This window comes from Micromys minutus (assembly GCF_963924665.1).
Source record: "Micromys minutus genome assembly, chromosome: 27".
Lineage (NCBI taxonomy): Eukaryota > Metazoa > Chordata > Mammalia > Rodentia > Muridae > Micromys > Micromys minutus.
The window spans coordinates 17,302,789-17,322,493 of NC_137962.1; the positions used below are offsets into that span (position 1 = coordinate 17,302,789).

General features: G+C 42.0%; 1 protein-coding gene across 1 annotated transcript in view; it reads right to left on the reverse strand.

The window, feature by feature from the left end:
* Positions 1 to 9,435: 9,435 nt before the first annotated feature.
* The window catches only part of LOC308438146 (lymphocyte antigen 6I-like), a gene marked incomplete at both ends in the record, with an annotated part of 47,778 nt that continues 37,508 nt past the window's right edge, over positions 9,436 to 19,705 (reverse strand). The window contains one exon of the mRNA XM_080939445.1: positions 9,436 to 9,506. Coding sequence (XP_080795571.1) covers positions 9,436 to 9,506 — 71 coding nt within the window. The remainder of the gene's footprint in view (positions 9,507 to 19,705) is intronic.

A 19,705-nucleotide genomic window follows, 5' to 3' on the forward strand; every position in this document is an offset into this window, starting at 1 on the left:
AAAAGCTGCTTTGAATTTTCTTCAGTAGTGTGTTCTTGTTTGTGGTGGTTTGTATAAGCCTGGCCAAGAGTGTGGCACTATTAGGAGGTGTGGCCTTATTGGAGTAGGTGTGTCATTATGGGTGTGGGATATAAGACCCTCACACTAGATGCCTGGAAGTCAGTCTTCTCCTTCTGCCTTAGGAATAACGGGTGGAACTCTAAGCTCCTCTAGCCCACGTCTGTCTGAAGGCTGCAGTGCTTCTGTCTTGAAGATAATAAACTGAACCTCTGAACCTGTAAGGTAGAGACAATTAAATCTTGTCCTTCTAAGAGTTACCTCTGTCATAGTGTTTGTCCACAGTAAAACCCTAACCAAGATATTGTTTCTTTGGAGTTATTTTGGTGTTTATGTGTTTGTTTGTTTCCTTTTTGTGACAGAACTGGGGATTGAAGCTCACATCCTGTGCATAATATCACAGATCTAGAGCTGCAGCCTTGTATGTGTTTATGTTGTTTTTTGTTTTCTAGTTTTTCTTTCAAGACAAGATTTGGTTATGTCCCCAGGCTGACTTGAACTTGCTGTGTGGCCCAGGATGACCTTAGATGTATGATGTATGATCCTCCTGTCTCAGCCTCTGGAGTACTGGAATCAGAGGCATGTACCACTCAATTCAGTGATGTCATTGGAAGTAAGGATTCATGTTGGATAATAAACATTGATTTTTACTTTACAATGTTAGTAAAACTGACTGGAATCTGACAGTGTTTCCCTTCACCCAGAGATGAATCCTGTATTAATCCACATTGGTGGGGAAAGGAAAGCCACCTGTTTTCTTTGTGAATAAAGAATCTGATAGAGATGAGGCTGCAGTGTAGATGCTGGAAGATGTGAGTGATTGGAACCAGGCAGACTATATGAGAAGATCCAGCTGAACCCTGCAGCCCTGGGCATCAGATGAGCCAGAGCCACATGTAGTCCAGCATGCAGTTCCTGGGCTGCAGGGATGGGAAGGTGGGAAGGATAGGAGAATGGGTGGCTAGGAAACAATTCTGTACACTGTATTATTGGATTCTTGACACTGCATTTGTGAAAACCACAGTGTGCATAGCACAGAGAGTTGATTCCTTCCCTTGGTTAACAACTCATTTCTACCCACAGGCAACCTTTAATTATTGTTTTTCTTCTCCTTGTCTTTAGATTATGTATCACCATCAATCTTTTACAATATAAAACAGAGATTGTGGGCTATGCATCTAATGGTAATGAGATATCACTATCAACACATTAGCCAAACAATTCAGAACTCCAGAAGCTACAGGTTGGCCACCAAAGCAAATAGTACAGGGGGGAATTTAGGGACTGAGGTAGCACAGTGAACTCCATTTTGTTCCTAAGACTTGATTCTAAGTTCACTTGTCCCTAGAGACATGGCCCACTACCTTGAGGTCTGAGGAAAATCCCAAACTACCCTTGGCAGATGCAAAATGGACCGAGCAGCTGCAGGTGGCTGATAACAACAGATTGGGCTAAGAAAACATAAGTCTTTCCCAGGTTAAGGTGCTCCTATTAATGTAGGCTACCTTCTTATGATTTAATCATTCGTTGTATCTAATTACCATAAAGAACATCATAAATTTACCCTGTAGAAATTCCTAGGCTTGGACTTTCCTTCCTCCATTCTTTCCTCTATAAACCCCCTTTATCTAGATCTGGAGGTTCACTCCCATTCCTGTTTCATCAGAAAGGTTGGTGGCCCAGCTCGAGCTTGAAGAAAGATCCTCATGTGCTTACATTGGAGTGGTGTGTCCTGGTGGTATCTATGAGATTTTTTTCAATCTGTATACAACAGACCTGTAACCTACACACACACACACACACACACACACACACACACACACACACACACACTCTTAGAGAGAGAGAGAGAGAGAGAGAGAGAAAGAGAGAAAGAGAGAGAGAGAGAGAGAGACTACACTTACTCATTTGCACACTCATACACTTCGATGTTGCTCCACTCATGCAAGGTGCATCCAACCGCCTCAAAATGCTCCAATGTACATATCATGGCTTCATTTCCCTCGTCAGATTCAGTAAACTCTTGCTTCACCAAAGCCTGGTCCCTGCTCCTTAGCTGCCCCACTGCCTCAGGTATCCATCCATATTCTGTCTTTCAGTCCAGCCTTTGATGGCTAGTGCTGCCTAAATCTGCATCAACACACTCAGTCAGGTGACAGACATTAATACTTAACATAGACATGACCCTGAAATCAAGCCCAGCACAGGGTGAGTGTGAAATCCAAAATAGATCTGGAGTTCTAGGAGGGCTCCATGGCCACTGTATGATGAAGTGGTGGGGACTGAGTGTGGAATGCCACAAGGACAGGAGAGAATTTCAAGGTAGTCTAAAACATATTTGGTTGAAACTTCACCCAATTTACCTCCCTCTTCACTTGCTTAAGGTCAGCCTCTACGCTTTTTTTTCTCTCCCTCACTCCCTCTTTCCCTCCTTCCCCTTTCCCTCTCTGCATCCCTCCCCCTCCCTCCCTTTCTCCTCTCACTTTAGCTCTCTCTCTCTTTTTCTCTCTCTGTCTCTCGAAAGCAGGAGAAATGAGGCAAGGCTATAAACTCTCCAAATCTACACACTGTGATTCACTTTATCCTTCAAAGCTCCATATCGTAAAGGTTCCATAAGTTCCCTGATCAGCACCACCAACCGGAGATCATGTGTTTAAATGCATTAGCTTATGGGGGTATTTAATACACACTACCACAAATGTCAATCATTTCAAGCCTTCACTGCAGTTTCAGGTTGAATGTTTTCAACTGTGCAGGTTACTAACAGGTTTTCTCTGCCTGTGAAATAAACCAATGCATGCTGAAATAAGAAAACAAACAAACCAACAAGCAGTTTTATCTGTGGGTAGCTCTCAGGTAGGTTGACCAGTCCTATGGAATGAGGCCAGGAAAATCACTGGAGAAATGGGCATGGGGCCCAATCATAGGGAGAAAGAGAAGAGAAAGGAGAGAGAGAGAGAGAGAGAGAGAGAGAGAGAGAGAGAGAGAGAGAGAGAGAGAGAGAGAGAGAGAGAACTGAGGTAAAAGAGAGACCAAAATGCCTGGATTGTATAGAAAAGAGCTTTTGGAAGAAGGGAAACACAGCCGCTGGGTTGGAATGTTCATAAATTGGGATGTGGCAGCCACACCTTGCAACAAGTAGGGACTGAGGGATGCTGGAAGACCATGGAGGCCAAGTCTGCTTTGACATGTGGTTTAGGCACCTCAGCAGCTTTTACTGGGTGTGAAACCCAACACACACTTTCTCCCAGCTGTTGAGAATGCATCAAGGCCTTGCCTTATGCTGGTTCAAATTGGAGACATTAAGATAAATAACACTGAGGTATGGAGTAAAGCTTGTATTTGGTTTAGACTTCCATATTGCTGTTCCTCACCAGAAGCAAGTCAGGACAGGGACCATAACAGAGTAGGAACTTTAAAGCAGGAGCTGAGGTAGAAGCAAGGTGTTGGCCACCTATTAAAATGGTTCGTTCTGAATAACTGCACAAGACTTGTATGGAAAACCAGAAAAATTTTAGCAAACACCAGGTAATCTAAAACTTCATATGTCGACTCCAGGAAAGTTACCAGTGTTGGTTTCCAATAAGCTGCTATGTTAGTTTTATTATATTTGGGGAGCCTTGGTAAAATTTCAGGAACCACAAGGTGGAGGTGGTAAGGGTTACATTATAACCTGGACCGAAGACCCTACAGGTTCTTCCTATGCAGTGATTGATATGTCCCATATCCTGTCAGTGGTATTGCATCTCTATTCCCAGGGTCCCTGACTAAACAAGACTTTTCTGCATTTGTGGGTTTTTATAGTGTTTAAGTCCCAAAATCTCAACACTGCCCAAACAGTAGTGTCATATTCATAGTTTATGGTTTCAGGGAAGGGGTTGTGGAGTTTTAAATGTCTGGGAGTTTCTGGGTAACCACATCTGGGATAGTTTCTTTGTCTTATGCTAAGGAAGTAGGAACACAGAGCATTATCTTACCATGAAAAGAGGAACTATTTGGTTTTTTGGAGCCAAATTGTCCTGATAAAGTTTACATATAAGTGTCAACAGGGTCCTTTGCTTGTAAGGTGGGTATTTGAGATGACAAAAGGTTTCCTCGCCATGAAGTGCTTTACCTGGGTACTCAGGGCCCAGTCAATTAACAGTCATCAAAGGTCAAACTGATACAGATGCTTTGGAGTTCTTTATCTCACATCTGTGATATTTAAGTATGTGTACACATGAGTGGGCATAGAGAGAATGCAAGTTTTACCCAGGAATGAAATGTCAGACTCCCACCAATGTGAGGAGCCAAGGAAGGCACTTGGAGGAGTCGTGGGCATTGGGCTTTTTAAAAATAAGAGGTATAACAAGAACCAGGGAAAGATTAGTGTAATTTTAATGAAATGAATTAATCCTCCAGACACAGCATAAGCAACTAATGCCTCCAATGTAGTCAGAATACAATCATACAATACTTGTCAAAGTGGAAATGATTACAAGGCAAACCATCTTCCTGTCTATCGCTGACTTGCTTCTGTAGCTGCTCACTTTGAATCCTGTGCTCACCACAATAACCTTGACAGGCACTGCGAATCACAGAACTTGCACTTAATAATGGCCTCTGACTTTGGCTTTTGTTTGCTGGTCATTATTAAATTATTCTCTCTTTGTTCACATGTTTTCATGACCTGATGTCAGTTTTACTGTGTGCCTTGACTCTTTACTGCCTACAGACTGCTGACAGCTGTGTCACTGAATGAGTTGGCATGTGTAATTCTTGTCTTTTCTTCCCAATCAAGATGCCAGTGACCCAACCAATTCAGCCATAAAAATAATCAGTTTTATTGAGGTCTTTGGAACTTAAATTTTATTTGAACACCACACAAAATACAAGTCTTATTCCTAATCATATGGTGCTCTTGATGCCATTTCAAGAATATTGGCTAGAATTTGACATTTGGCTAGGACAGAAAGTCGGCTCAAAATCTTGATCACCTTGATAAATCCCTAAATAAAGGGGGCTTTGTTTATTGCCTTAATTTTTCTTGAATACCATTTTTATGCATCAGAACTGACCATATTCTTGTTTTTACCTAATAGGATGTAAAAGTATATTGGAAAATTACAAACCTACTTCAATCCCAGTACTGTTTGGTTCATTTTATACTGTACTCTGTAGTTTCTTGTACTTTTCAGTCCCCACTCTCTTTGACTAAGCTGTTTGTCATCTAGTGGCTTCTTTTATTATTGCAGGCATTACTTTTATTTTGGGGTGTATCCCAGGTGTAAAAAATGTAAAAGCTTGTACAAAGGTGCAGGAAAACCTGCTGGTTATCTGGCTCAGGTCCAATCTTATGGTGGCTAACTATATAAAGTAATTCTAACTGACTTTTGCTGAGTTAGGTTTCAAAAAACACCAAAGCACAAAACACAATTAAATTGCATTCAATTAGAGCATGAGAAAGTTTCCTATGGATAGCAAATGAGAAATTTTTCTTAAACCATGAGTAATGGCACAAAATTCCAAGCTAGATACCTAATAGTTAATAGGATTTAATATTGTACGTAAGTCTTAACAGGTTGGTTTATTTAGTGTGTTAGAATAACTTGCCTAGCAATCAAGTCTCAACTTGTCAATCAGGACAGCAGTTAATTATGTGCATGTCTGTCTTTGCCAAGCAGGATGTCACTTAACCAGGGAGGCCTTTGAACTTCCACTTTTTTGGACCTCTCCTCAAAATGGCTTCATTTTGGTTCCTTCTTTAAATGGCACTGATGCACCATTTATGCCACTCTTCCTTGGGAGTCCCCACCCATTTCTCTTGCATCCCTTGTTCCTTACATGAGCATCTTTCTTCTACTTTTACTTTCAGGCACTTATTTAAATTTCTTTCTGTATAGTGAACAAGGATCTGATTTTACACCAGTGGAAGTTCATAGAAGACTGAATTTGTGGTGCCTTGTGCTGCATCTGCCACAGAAAAGATGGTCTTGAAGAATTGGACCATGCACAGCAAGACTCCACTTAGATTAGGACTGCTGTACTATACCTTAACCTGCAACCTCTATCATCTAACCTCTGCCTTAATTCTTACATTTATAATCCAGATGCCTTTGGATTAAAAAGTATTTGCCAATTAAATCTTCTCTGAATTTTTTTCCCTCTCCATCTACTCATTCTTCTCCCTCCTCTTTTTTTCCCTGTGTCTGCCTGTTAGTCTGTCTATCTGTCTCTCTGTCTCTCTGTCTCTCTCTGTCTCTCTGTGTCTGTCTGTCTCTGTCTCTCCCCCCCCTAGGCTTTAGTATAGGCAGTGGTAATAATAAGCATGAACTATGAAGAAAATACTGATGGGCCTGAATTTGGTACCAGGCCTAGACTAAGATATGGAGTGTTTGACCCAGATCATGATATTTTAAGCAAATTTAATTCAGCACAGCACACAATTTGCAAAGTATCCAGATAACATTTAACTCAGCCCCGTGAGTACACCCAAGTGTAATACATGTTTACATTGAAGATCTTTACACATAGCTTCATCCATAGGGTGATTTCTGGGTTATTTAAGCAAAATGTTCAAAATAAAAATCTAGGAAAACCAATCGGAAGGAAATAAACTGTTGGGCCAGTTTTGACTGGGCAGAGATTAGATGTTCACTTGGGCTGTTATGAATACAAATGACATCTTTTACAAGGCTGGATTGCATAACTTAGAAGTAATGGTCAAGGTTGTAAGGAGAACAGGTCTAGGAAAGTAAAACATGAATTCTTTAAGTTTCCAAGCATTCCAAGAATGGTCAGCTGTGTGTCTCACTTTCCTGGCTTCTCCAGTGCTTTTACATGTACACAAGACTCTTTTAGCCTTCTTCCCCTGTGTTACCCAAGACAGCTATGGGCAAGATACATGTTTGTCAGGACTTGAGTATAAGCTGCTGGATTGGAAGCATACACAATTAACCATAGTCAGTGTAATGTGGGCAGCATGAGGCTATGTTTGGCTAGCATCAACATGTGTCAGGTCTCACTTATCACTAAGGCCTGATGTCTAAAGGGTTTTATTGCTGTGAAGAGACAACAAGACCAAGGCAAGTCTTATAAATGATAATATTTAATTGAGGATGGTTACAAGTTCTGACTTTCAGTCCATTATCATCAAGGTGAGAGCATGGCAGCTCGAGGAAGGCTTGGTACATGAGAATCTTAGGGTTCTACATCTTCAATCAAAGGCATCCAGGAAAAGACTGAGCATCCTCAGACAGCTAGAAGGAATGACACGAAGCCCACTCCAAGAATGACACACTTCCTTCAAGAAAGCCAGAGCTTCTAATAGTGCCACCTTTTGGTCAAAGCATATTCAAACCATCACACCTGTGTTATGATTTCACTGTCTGTGATGGACTAAAAACAAAAACTCAAAAACCCAAATTACACACTGAAAATATCTCCAGTTATCAAGACCTGAAGTGGGTAAGAACCTTTGGACTTCTAAATGCAAAAATTCAATCCTTTACCGACCTAAGAAATATATGTGTAGAAGAACCACAGGACATGTATAGTAGAAAAGTTTTGTGTATGTGTGTGTGTGTGTGTAGGTGTGTGTGTGTTTATGTGTGTGTGTGTGTGTGTACCAAAGCAGAACTTCACAGACACATATATAGGCAGCTCTTCTAGTTTAGCTCATGATTGATTCTGTTGATTTCTTGAAGCTAACTCTCTACTCATCACAGTTTTTTGAGTGTACAGTCCAAACTTTAAAACTAAAATCTTTCCTGGAGAAATGGCCCAATTCTTAAGAGCACTGACCTGTTCTTTAGATGCCCTAAATTAAATATCTCACTAAGTACTTGATGTCCCAGAACTCTCTGTAATGGCATGTGATGCCCACTTTTCCTGTGTGTAAGGACAGCTGCGGTATAATTAGATTAAGTCAATATAGAAATCACACAGCAACTTTCCAGAGTGGTACTATTTACCTATAATCACCACATCTGGACACAGTGGCCAGAAGAGACTGCACAACAATCAAGGATAAATATGGCAGTAAGTTCCAGAATCCCTACTCACAACTCCAGTTTCATGTTCCTAACAGCACCATGGCCACCATCCTGGATTTATGCTTCTTCTCTTTTTTATCCTTCCCAGAAGAGAAGGCTGCATGGAAAAGAGTTTCCTTATTTGATAGATCTACTTAAAGGACCTTCACTTTAACCAAATTTCAGATCTTTAAGACCTGCAAGAGCACTTAGTAATGTTCATACACCCAAGTCTCCAAGGTGCTGTCTTTATACAAAAAGATTTCTGTGATGTTATGTACATACGTTCTGGTCATCTCATGTGCAACATGGTATAAAAGTCAAAAGAACAACAATCCCAGAAAAGTTCTGGATCCCTGGTTGTCAATTGATCAAGTCTTACCTTCCCAGTGGCCTCTACATACATTTGGGCTCCAGAAGATTCATTGTGAAACTTTGTTTGCTTTGAGCCAAGACATGAGCCCTTGATAAAAATGGTTTCCACCTCTGGAGTAAAACAATTTTACAGGGCTTTCCGTACCCACCATAGAGGGCTCATCTCTTAGGCTTACCCACCAGAAGTCAATGCTCTTTGGAAGTCCCCTATGTAAGTGTGAGGCTTGATGGTGCTTTTCCACATGCATGAGGCCCTGTATTTTAAGCCCTTCAGTTGGGTGAGGAGATGTTACATAGAAGTCTCAGTGCAACCAGTGATCACAAGGCAGAGAACAGGCCTCTAAAGCAGTCAAGTCACAAGCCCTGGGTTTAAGGAGAGACCTTGCCTCTGCAGATAATGCAGAATGTTCTTTTTCCCTCTCTATCTATCAGCAACATCAGACCCCAAGTAAACCCACCCAAAACCAGTGGTCCTAGACTCTGAGCTGGCTCACATGAAGTAACTAAAGTGGCTGGCTGAAATAGCAGACATGTGAATTGGCAGGTGGGAATCAGAGGACACATTGTAACAAAAGTAAAATGGAGATCTTGGCAGGGAGAACAAAGGGTTTATTGGATTCAATAACAAACATTGAGATGCAAGTGGGAACCCTGCAGAACCCCAGTTATTTATGTGTGGATGGTGGTTGTGGCAAAAAGCCTTGGAATTCTGCTTCTTCCTTGTGCTGTCCATGTGCCTCCTGGGAGAAGAGCAGCAAAGACAACAGAAAGTGGCATTCCAGTAAATACAGATCTTGAAAACTCTAGAAACTAGAATGGAGAACCTACCAAGCAGGGGCTATTAGGTTGAAACAAGGTGTCTGCACCATACACCCACCTGGGAGTTTCTACAAATCATACTTTATCAGCGAATGATTCAAGGAAGCAGTAATTACACAGGAGGGTGATAGTATAAGGGTGGGATTCGTAGGAAAAAACAATCCTGCAAGTCCTACAGGAAGACTGAGCCCAGGCTGAGCAGAAGCACTCCTGCCATGGTCCAGGTGCCGCCTCCAGTGGGAACTCAAATATTGCAGCCATCTTGGGTACAACAGGTTCTTTTCATAAAGATGCTAGTAACTGGAATCCCGTTTATGTCAGTACCATTGGGGCAGGAGGGACTGCAGTACCTGTTCCTTATTATTGAAGTTTGACTACCTGTAAAACATCAGGAATTAATTCACAGCTCATTCAGGAATAGCAAAAATTCCCAAAGTCTGGGCTACATGCCACTAGGCGTGGATGGGCCAAACTTGTTTCTCATGCATCCTTACGCCAGACATGGTATCTCAGACTTTTAATCCCAGAACTTGGAAGACTGAGGCAGAAGAATCTTTATATGTTAAATTCAATAATGGGCTACATGTGGAGTACTACAAAATTCAACCCATGGGATGGAAAGAAGGTTGGGGGATAAAGGGTTCATTTGAACAAGCATGAGACCCTTGGTTCTGATCACTAGAGCCCATGAAATGGATGGGCAGCCATTGCGGTATACTCCTAGCAATGTCCTCAAGACACAAAGATGGAGATCCTCTAGATATGCTCCCTGACTAGGCCAGCTGAATCTGCTAGCATTGTGTTTAGTGTGAGACCCTGCCTCAGTAAATAAAATTCCTCTCACAGAAAGTTCACATCTAAATCTGGGTCCCATAAAATTGTACTTCCCCAAAGCATGGACATCCACACATGTATATTCATGTGCACGTTCATGCAGTGTGCTATGGTAGCATCTCAGTCAGTGATGTACTTGCCATTTGGATGCAGAAAGACTCAAGTTCATTTTCCAGTAAACATGAAAATAACCAGATGAGCATTGAAATGCCTGTTATGAACTCCATACTGAGGAGGGGAATCAAGCAATCCAAGAAGCTCTCTGCAAACACCCACCTCTCCAAACCCAGTATATTTATTCCTTCAGCCTAAGCTCCAGTCTTTTATTATATGCAAGACTCAATGAATGCTTCCAGCTCTCCAGGTCTGTCAGTGAGCCAGTGAGACCCTAGAGGTAACCCAGGAGCAGGAGCATCACATGACTGCCCTGGCACCAGAGGAAAGACAATGAACACCATTCATGTACATGGGAAGCCCTGATATATGAACCACCTTCCACCAAATTGCTGGACCCCTACAACCTCCTTGTTGCAGGAGTCCCACTCCAATGCCAGGTCACTTGTTCTTGGAGGGAGGGGAATTGTGGTCCATAACAAGTGCTGAGACCCTTCTTGTTTAGCTAGCCCCACCCATAATTATACAGCAATAGAAAACTTACCAACAGGAAGTACGTAGTCATCTTTAACACAGACTCCATTATCTTCTGGACATCTTGTTCGCTTGCACAAAAATATAATTCTATTCAGTAGGCAATTGTAGCACCACAGCCCCTTACCTGAAAAAGAAGCCAATATATGTGGTCTATAGCATGTCCTCTCTTGCCCAGACCACTCTTCTACAAAGTCTTTAATTCTAACCACTGCTGGCCACTAAGAAATAGTAAGAATACCATTGCCCCATCACCTCCAGCAGAAGCAAAAGTGAGAAAAAGCACTACTGTTGTTATATATGCTCAGTACTTCTAATTGAGTTAGCCAGCACCACAAGAGAGACCTGGAGCTCAATTGATATTAGAGAGAAAGTCACCATTGTTTTAAGCCTGAAACCAAATGGCTGCTGAAGCTGTGAATGGCTGTGTAAGTGGGTACTGGAGTCAACTAATGGGCCAGGCTCTTCTGACCTGTCCCAAAATATACCTGCAGAAATGGCCTCTGAGTCTTGAAAGATTATAAATTACTGAATTTCCCAGAGTCCAACCTAATGTTGAGGCTAACCACGAGTCTCCCCAAAATAGAGATGTAACTAGAAGTATAGGGGTATTTGGGCGCTAAGACCCTCTTAGAGTAGAGAGCTTCTAGCATTTGGGCCTCTATGGCATGGGACAGAGTATTAAAAGAGTCAAATGCCAAGAATTAAGGATTACAAACACTTGACTTGGCAGCTCTACAAGGAATAGAGCCTCTTCCAGTTTATGTGCACACAGGACAGTTTTCTGACTGGGAGTTAAGGGCAGCAGGGTAGGGTCCAAGCGGAGGGGCTCTGGTGGCCAGGGTATGTGGCAGAAATAGTGACATCCAAGGTACATTTTGACATGTGGTAATACTTGCAAGTTGGGCAGTGACATGTATAGAGACCCAATAAGCACCCCACACAGGAGGCTTCACTCACCACAAGCTAAACCTCTTCCCCTGACTTCAGGACACCTCATCAGACAAAATAATGCAGGTGTATCCACAGCCTTGAGACCCTTTCACATCACTGCTGTACTCTCCTGCCCCTCTCTCATTTCCCATCTCACCTCTGTCTGCACATAGTAGGACCACAAGAAGAATGAGCACACAGGACTTTGTAGGGTGAAACCTGTTCATCCTTGGAGAAGTGATACACAGATTAACATTTGGAATTGGATCCAGTTGATAGGCCCCACCCCCACATACATCACATCACTGGAAGCTCAGAGGGCTCCATTTTCCTACCTTCCCACCCTTGATTTCTCCAAATAGCTTTCCCCAAGGAATAGATGTTTGACTATATCTAAATAGATGTCTTATCCACCACCCACCCAGGTTTTCCTTCCTCATCCCAAACTCCCACCTACAGCCCTATCCTGAGGGCTCTTCCCTCTGCTTGTCACCTAGCAGCTCCCTCATGACACCAGTCCTTACTTCCTCTCTGTGACCAGGTCGCAGGCACAGTGGAAAGTTCTAGCAGATGTGGATTTAAATAAGTCTTTACTTTCCCTCAGCTCCTCCCAGCTGGCATCCTGAAAGGGAAGGGTTTCAGTCCTTACTTCATCCAGACAACATGTTGGTTGTGAAAGAATTGGCCAGATTGGTATAGCAGTTGGAAGAAAGAAAACATGCAGAGGTAGAGGGGACCATGGTGCTGGAGGACAAAGAGAGCAGAAGGGCAGGGCCATGGTTGTCTTGGGCTTGCCATCAATAAAGTAAATTAAGGAGGCAACTTACTCAGCCTTTACTGGTTCTCAATTTGTTTGTTATATGTATTGAAGGGGGGTTGTTATGATATTTTTGGGGTTTTCTTTTGAGGCAGTTTCTCTATGTAACTTTGGCTGTCCTAGAACTTGCTCTGAGGATCAAGATGGTCCAAAATCATATTCATTCTTATTTTTTCTATACTTCCTCACAGGTTCAACAAGTACACCCAACTCCATTGTTAATCTTCTGTGTTATGTTGGGCAATTGATAAAAAAGAGAGACATTGTAGGATAAAGTCAGGATTCTAATGGAGGAGTGGGGAATCCATTTTGCAATAACTGACTGCAAAACTTAAGAACTGCTTAAATCCATGGTACCATCACTTTGTATTCTTAAAAACCCACAATTGTTCTGTTAAAATTCTGTTATACTTCAGGGCCTCTACCATAGAACCATTAAAAAATCCCTTCCTTGTTACTTTATAATTTATGATGGAAGCAGACCATGTTTGTCACCAACACTGAATAACCCAGCTCAGTGTGAGGAGCAAGAGAACAAGGAAGAAATTTCTGTAATTCCTTCACACACTGCCCTAGACATTGGCTAATGCATGAACAAATATATTTGAAGCATAGAGCAGAAGACACCAAGTCTTTGCAAAAAAAACATAGGGCATTTATGATAGATCCAAGTGACATTCCCTCGCAATTTGACCATCCAATAGGTTTATGGGGTTATTAAAAAGACTTTGTTAGGTGTCTTACTGGAACATGTATAAATTCACAGCAGTTAAGTAACAAGTAAGTCTCTCCTCATCATGGAAGCAGCGCCATAGAGCCTCAGTTAATCTATGTTGCCTTTAGTATCTAGAATTTTCTTTGACTACTTGTACCTGGAAGAGAGCAGGAATGAGTAATACCTGGAGCCTGAGATGACAGTCCTCCCTTCTGTCTGCAGAGTGTTCTGTCCATTAACACAAATGGTTTGCTCTTCAGACTCCATTGCCAGGGCTGCTAGGCCAGTTATTCCTACTCCAGAATGGCAGTGGGGCCATCCAACCACAGTGCTGCACCTGACTTCTTTAAAAGTTTTAAAATGGCGGTCTCATGAGTCCTGCACTTTACACCAAGCACAACAGTTGGGGAGCCAGCTTGACTTCTTGGTGGACTCCTGGCCAAAATACTAAGAGACCAATTAAATTAATCCTTTATGTAGAGGTCATCAGTGGAATTGTGGAATATTAGAGTTATAAGTACCAGAGGTTTCCAGGTTTGTGTTAGAGAAACCAGGACCTCTGCAGAGAGGGCTCCATGGAAGACAATATACATCAACCCTGTCCTCTGTATTGCTGCTGAGCCAGCTCCCTAGCTACTGTCCCACTCAATAGGTCAAACATTAGCCAATATGATTACTCTCCACAGACAATGTAGGACTTATATTAAGTAGCCAAGGTTGCATATGCCTCATTCAGCACCTTCAGTCATACAGCAAACATTAGTAAGTGCACTTCCTCCTTATGCAACTTGTCCCTCAGCCAAGGGCCTTATTCTCACGATGCAGAGGGGCTGGGAGCAGGGTGTTGCATGGTAGTGAGAATGATGGGGATAAATGATTCAGGACAGTGTGCTGGAGGACAGCTTCTTTATTGATGAGGAGGACTAGCTTATATACTTGAGTCAGGTGAAGAGGAGAAAATGGATAGGGGAGGAAGGGTCAGAGTGAGATCAGGTGCTTTGTAGTGTATCAGGCAGATTATCAGACTGCTAATCACATACTTTCTAAAAAGACATTACTCTGGTAGTAAGAAGACAGAACTCTGGTAGGAAACAGACTGTTCACTGATGGAGAAACAGAAGCCTAACTTGTGTTATCTGGACTTGACTTTTACTCTATTGAGTTGAGCAGGCCCAAGCTTGATTTGGATATGGAGAAGCCCCATTTCTGCAGTGTTCTAGTGCAGCTGTCCAGGTGTGGTCAGTATTGGCATTTCTTGTAGGCTCTGCCCCACACTTGCCTGGCAATAGTCTGGTGTGCCTGTTTTACTATGAAAGGTGCTGCTTGACACCTCCTCAGCCTCTTGTCTTGCTCTCTCCCTGTCTTACCCTCTGTCCCTTTTTTTCATGGTCCTCTATACTTCTCTCTTCATGTGCACTTTTCACTCTCTCTCTCTCTCTCTCTCTCTCTCTCTCTCTCTCTCTCTCTCTCTTTCTCTCTGTCTCTCTCTCACACTCTCTCTGTGTCTCTCTCTCTTTCTTTCTCTCGTCTCTTTGTCTCTGTCTTTCTCTCTCTTTCTCCCTGTATATGTGTATGTGTTTTTCTGTCTCTACTACTCCCTTACCTCCCCTATGACATAATAACCTCTATTGTATCCTATAGGTATCATATAGCTGGTACCACAGAGGGAACATGTGCCTCACCATGAGGGTCAGGGGCACTCTCTACCTCTCTCTCCCATTCCCTGCACCATTCACCAACTCCATCAAATATATCCTTGGCTTCATTATCCTTTTGTAAAACAACGTAGTCAACATTTACTGTCCTGCATCTCTTTCAGGAACCCACATCTTCCCCTTTGTTTCTCAAATTGTGGCCATGTCATGTGGGTCACTATGGAAATATCTTGTTATTGTACCATCACTTGGTCGATGGTGAATTTGCGATGTTAGGACCTTGTTCTGTTTTGAAAACTATATAATACATGTTGTGAGCAGGAGGGAGGCTCTGATCACTGCCTATCAAGGGTAAGATTCAGACAATGTGTTGTTTGCAGTACCAGGAGACAAGATCATTGAAGGTATATTGGGAACTTATATTGTTGCAGACGTCATTAAGTGCCTTATTTATCTGTTCAACCAGTCCTGATTCATTAAATAAAATAAAATTCACCCACCATGATTACACAAGATCTGATTCCCTCCACCATTGTTCAGTCCAGAGGTCCAAAGTGTTCCAAGCTAAGCTACAAATATCTTAAAATCACACCATATGACAGAAATCTTGTGGGGGATTGACTGGGAATTTGGATGGGTCTCTTTGGTAGGGGGGTGAAGATGCCAGATTACTAACAACAAGCCTTTGAAATTTACAGTACAAGTCCAGCAAGGATGGTGAATTGTATCTGAAGAATAATTAGGACACAAATGCAGAGGTGTGGAGGCCCTTAAGAAGTGACAATCTACAATAATGGTTGATTAAAGGAGAGACCCAGGTCTGAGAAGCAAACATGCAAGGTAGTGGTAGTATATTCCAAGGGTACCAGGGGAAGCAGAATGGAGGCACTGAAGAAACATGGAGAGGCACTAGGATGGTGCTCTCTGAGAGATGCCGGCAGTGTGGGCCATGTTCCACCATCACTCATCTCGCTTGGGACACCTCCCCAGCCAAAAAAAAAAAAAACTTACAAGTGTATAAAAGCACTTTAAGAAGACAAAAGCTTCTTACTTGATGGTGTACTGCCTGCTGGCATAAAAAGAATCTCTTGCCTGAAAAAGGGTTCTACTCAGTTCCTCTGCCTGTCTCAACCCCTCTCTCCTCTTTATATCTTAGAAATGATACTATCAGGCTTAGAAGCCACTAAGGATAGCCCCACTCTCATGATCAGTTTTAGTCCACAGCTCTTGTTACCCTGACAACACCCCAGTTTTCCAAAAAGAAAAAAAACAGTTACTTCTCCTTAAAAGTTAAAATACCATGTACAGGAAAAAGAGTAGAGGTAAGGACTTGCTAAGGCCTACTTAAGGAAAAGATGTCTTTTCAGTTATAAAACTATTTCTATTTAACCTCTCTCCCACGCCTCTTGTTTTTTTCAAGACAGAGTTTGTCATTGTATCTCTGGCCATTTTGGAATTCTCCTTGTAGTCCAGGCTAGCCCCAAATTACGAGCTCTTTCTGTGCATGCCTCCCAAGTGTTGGGATCAAAGGCTTAATCAATTAATTCTCTTTAATCTACCCTGTTTCAGGAATTTTGTCTGGCATCAACTTTTCTCCTCCCCCACTCTCCCTTTCTCACTCCCTCGCTTTTTCCTTCTCTCTCTTTTCCTTACCTCTCTCCCTCCCCATTCCCCCTTTGTTTCTCTGTCTCTACTACAACTCTACTTATCCATTCCCTAAATAAACTATTCTATACTATACTCATATGGCTGGTATCTTAGGGTGTATTGATGCCTCAGCATAAGCCTGCAGAGGCAACACCTTCCTGTCCATCCCTTCATTCCCCACACCGTTACCCATCTCTATTAAACATGTACCTGTCTTCTGCATGCTTTTGTAAAACACAGCAGTCAGCTCTCCACTATCCCTCATTTTCTTTGGGAACCCACATCTTCCCCTTTTGTTCACAGAATTGGGATGTGTCATAAGTGTCAGCATGGTCTGTGGGAATATTTGTTATTTTATCAGAACTTGGTTTGTGGTGACTTTGCTTATAACAGTATCTTGGTTGTTTTATAAACTGTATAATACATGTGGTAAAAAGGGTGGGGAGCTCTGATCACTTCCCATCAAAGACAACAGCCAGACAATGATGGGGTTGGAGTATCAGGAGACAGTATCATTGAAGGCATATTGTGACTTCAAATTGTTGCAAAGGTCATAATGGGCCTTGATATTTTTTTCAGCCAATCCTGATTCATTACATAAAAACATTTCAATCCTAGGATTGCATCATAACTGATTCCCTTCCGAGTTCTGCAGTTCAGAAGTCCAAAGTGTTCTAATCTAAGCTTCAAAAATCATAAAATCACACCGTATTACAAATCTCACATGGGAGGTTGGCTGGAGACGTGATTGGGTCCCTTTGGCAGTTGGTGAACATACCTGACTGCTAACACCAAGCCTTTCTATTTTGTACGAGACCAGCAAGGGTGGTCAACTGTAACTGGAGAATAATCATTGCAGAAGTGCAGAGGTAGAGATGCTGGCACTAGGACAGAAGCTACTTCCATTGATGATACCACACACAGTTAACAGAGGCCTGGTCCATCCATTGCCATGGAAACAGCTAAGCATTCCCAGGGTACACCAGTTCAGATGCCCAACCAGACGTGGGAGCAAGTGAACTCACTACCCATAAATGACCGTACCCCCTCCTTCTCTTCTCTCTGGACCACCACCACTGTCTTTAATTCTCTTAATCCTCTCCAGGTGGAACTGTGTTGGTTTGGTGTGGTGTGTCTGGACTCAAGTCCATATTTCTATCCCAACAAGGGAGGCCTTCGAAAAGTGGGGATTTCCTCTAAGGGTTAAGGAAAGACAGACTATTAAAGAAGGAATCATGCAAGGTAGCAGTAGAACATTCCAAAGCTAAGAGAAGAAGCAGAAATAAAGCAATGTAGATAGATTGGGGTGGTGGTCTTTGAGAGATGCTATGGTGTGGGCAATGGTCTACCATCTCTCATCTGGCTTGGGATACCCTCCAAAAAAAAAAAAAAAAAAAAAAAAAAAAAAAACCCTTGAGTGTACAGAGGTACTTTGTCTGAGAAGACCAAAGCTTATTTGTTGCTGTGCTGCCTGCTGTCAATAAAGAATCTCCTGTCTGAAGGAAGGTTATGCTCAGTGTCTCTGGCTATGTCAACCCTGTTTCCATCTTTAACTATAAGAAACCATACTGTCAGGCTACAAAGCCCCTAAGGATAACCACACTCTTAAGACAAGATGTGGAACAACACTTCTATTTTCCTGGAAACACCCTAATTATTGAAAAGGAAAAAAACCCCACAGTTTCTCCTCCTGAAATTTAAAATACCAAATACAGGAGAAGGGCAAACATAAGGGCTCTATTTAGGCCCACTTCAAGAAAGGTGTCTCTTCGGGTGAATCAGAGCTTCTTTTAAACTCTTTCTATTTAATCTCTCTCCCATCCTGTCTTGTTGTTTTTAATATAAGAATTTGTTATTGTATCCTTGGCTGACTTAGAAATCTCTCTGTAGACCAGTCTAGCCACAAATTAAGAGATCTTCCTGTGCATGCCTCCCAAGTGCTGGGATTAAGGGCTTGGTTGATTCTCTTTAACCTATGGTGTTTCAGGAATTTTGTTTGAAGAAGATCTGAATTATGACTCTGACTCTGGGTAGAAACAAAAGTAAGATTATATAAACATGCCAGTGTCCTCTACCATAAGAATTACTATCTTACATCATAGGGAAGGAAAGGGGGACAGAAACAGAAAAAAATAAGTCCTGGCATGTTTATCTGTTTGAATATGCTCAGCTTGATTTCTTCACTTTTATGCTCACAGACTCAATTAGTCAGCAGATAGAGGTGTTTCGGAGAGTTATTGCATTGTAGGTCAGCTTAAGCAAGTCGAACCACCATATGGTGTGCGGATTTGAGAATCACTGAAGAATGACTCCAGACTCAAATAGTGTGCAAAGGAAAAGATCATTTTGTGCAAAGATCTTTTATAATGCAGAAATCACTAGTGGAGTGCCAGGGAAATATTAGTGTTCCTCCAGAATCCAGACAGGAGCTAATCTGATGCAAGTCATAGTAGGGTATTTATTTTATTCATGCTAGCTTGCCCTACTACACACCTCAGTCATGCAAGATCGTTTTTATTGTTGAGGAGCCCAGAATATCTATCAGGGCAAGACTTTATAGTAAGCAGCAAGCAGTAAGTGTTCAAGCATCTAATTAGAAAGTTACTGTGGCCTTTTACTTAATTGGCAGGTGCTGGAATTCACATCATAAACTTTATTTCTGCTCTTCTCTGTATTGATGGTTGTTAGGCAAGGGGTAGGTTTCTAACTCTTGGGGTTCATATCTGTTGGGCTAACAACTTTGAGATGCTAGTTGGGTTGAGGGTGTAACATTAAGACACTGGTCTTGTTGGGGATTCAATTAGAGTTTGAAGCTAAGCTTGGGTTTTCTTGGTGGGCAATTTGGAAACTAATGCTAGGTACCACATTGTTAGTTTACCTGAGTTTGAAATTAGGCCAGGTTCTCTAAAATAGACTTTGAACTTAAAAGATTTGGGTTCACACAGGCATATCAGGGTCAACCATTTATAAAATGTTTTAAGATGCAGATATGATATAGTGCTTAGATAAATCTTGACTAAATGTTTTCTTGTTGTTCTTATTGTGGTTTGTTTGTTTGTTTGTTTCTGTTTTGGATGGTCTTTGAGACAGGATCCCACTGTCCTGTAACTCAGTCTGAACCTGGCTGACTTTCCATTTGTACAGATCCATCACACCAGCCTGCCTATGGAGTGCTGGGATTAAACATGTAAGT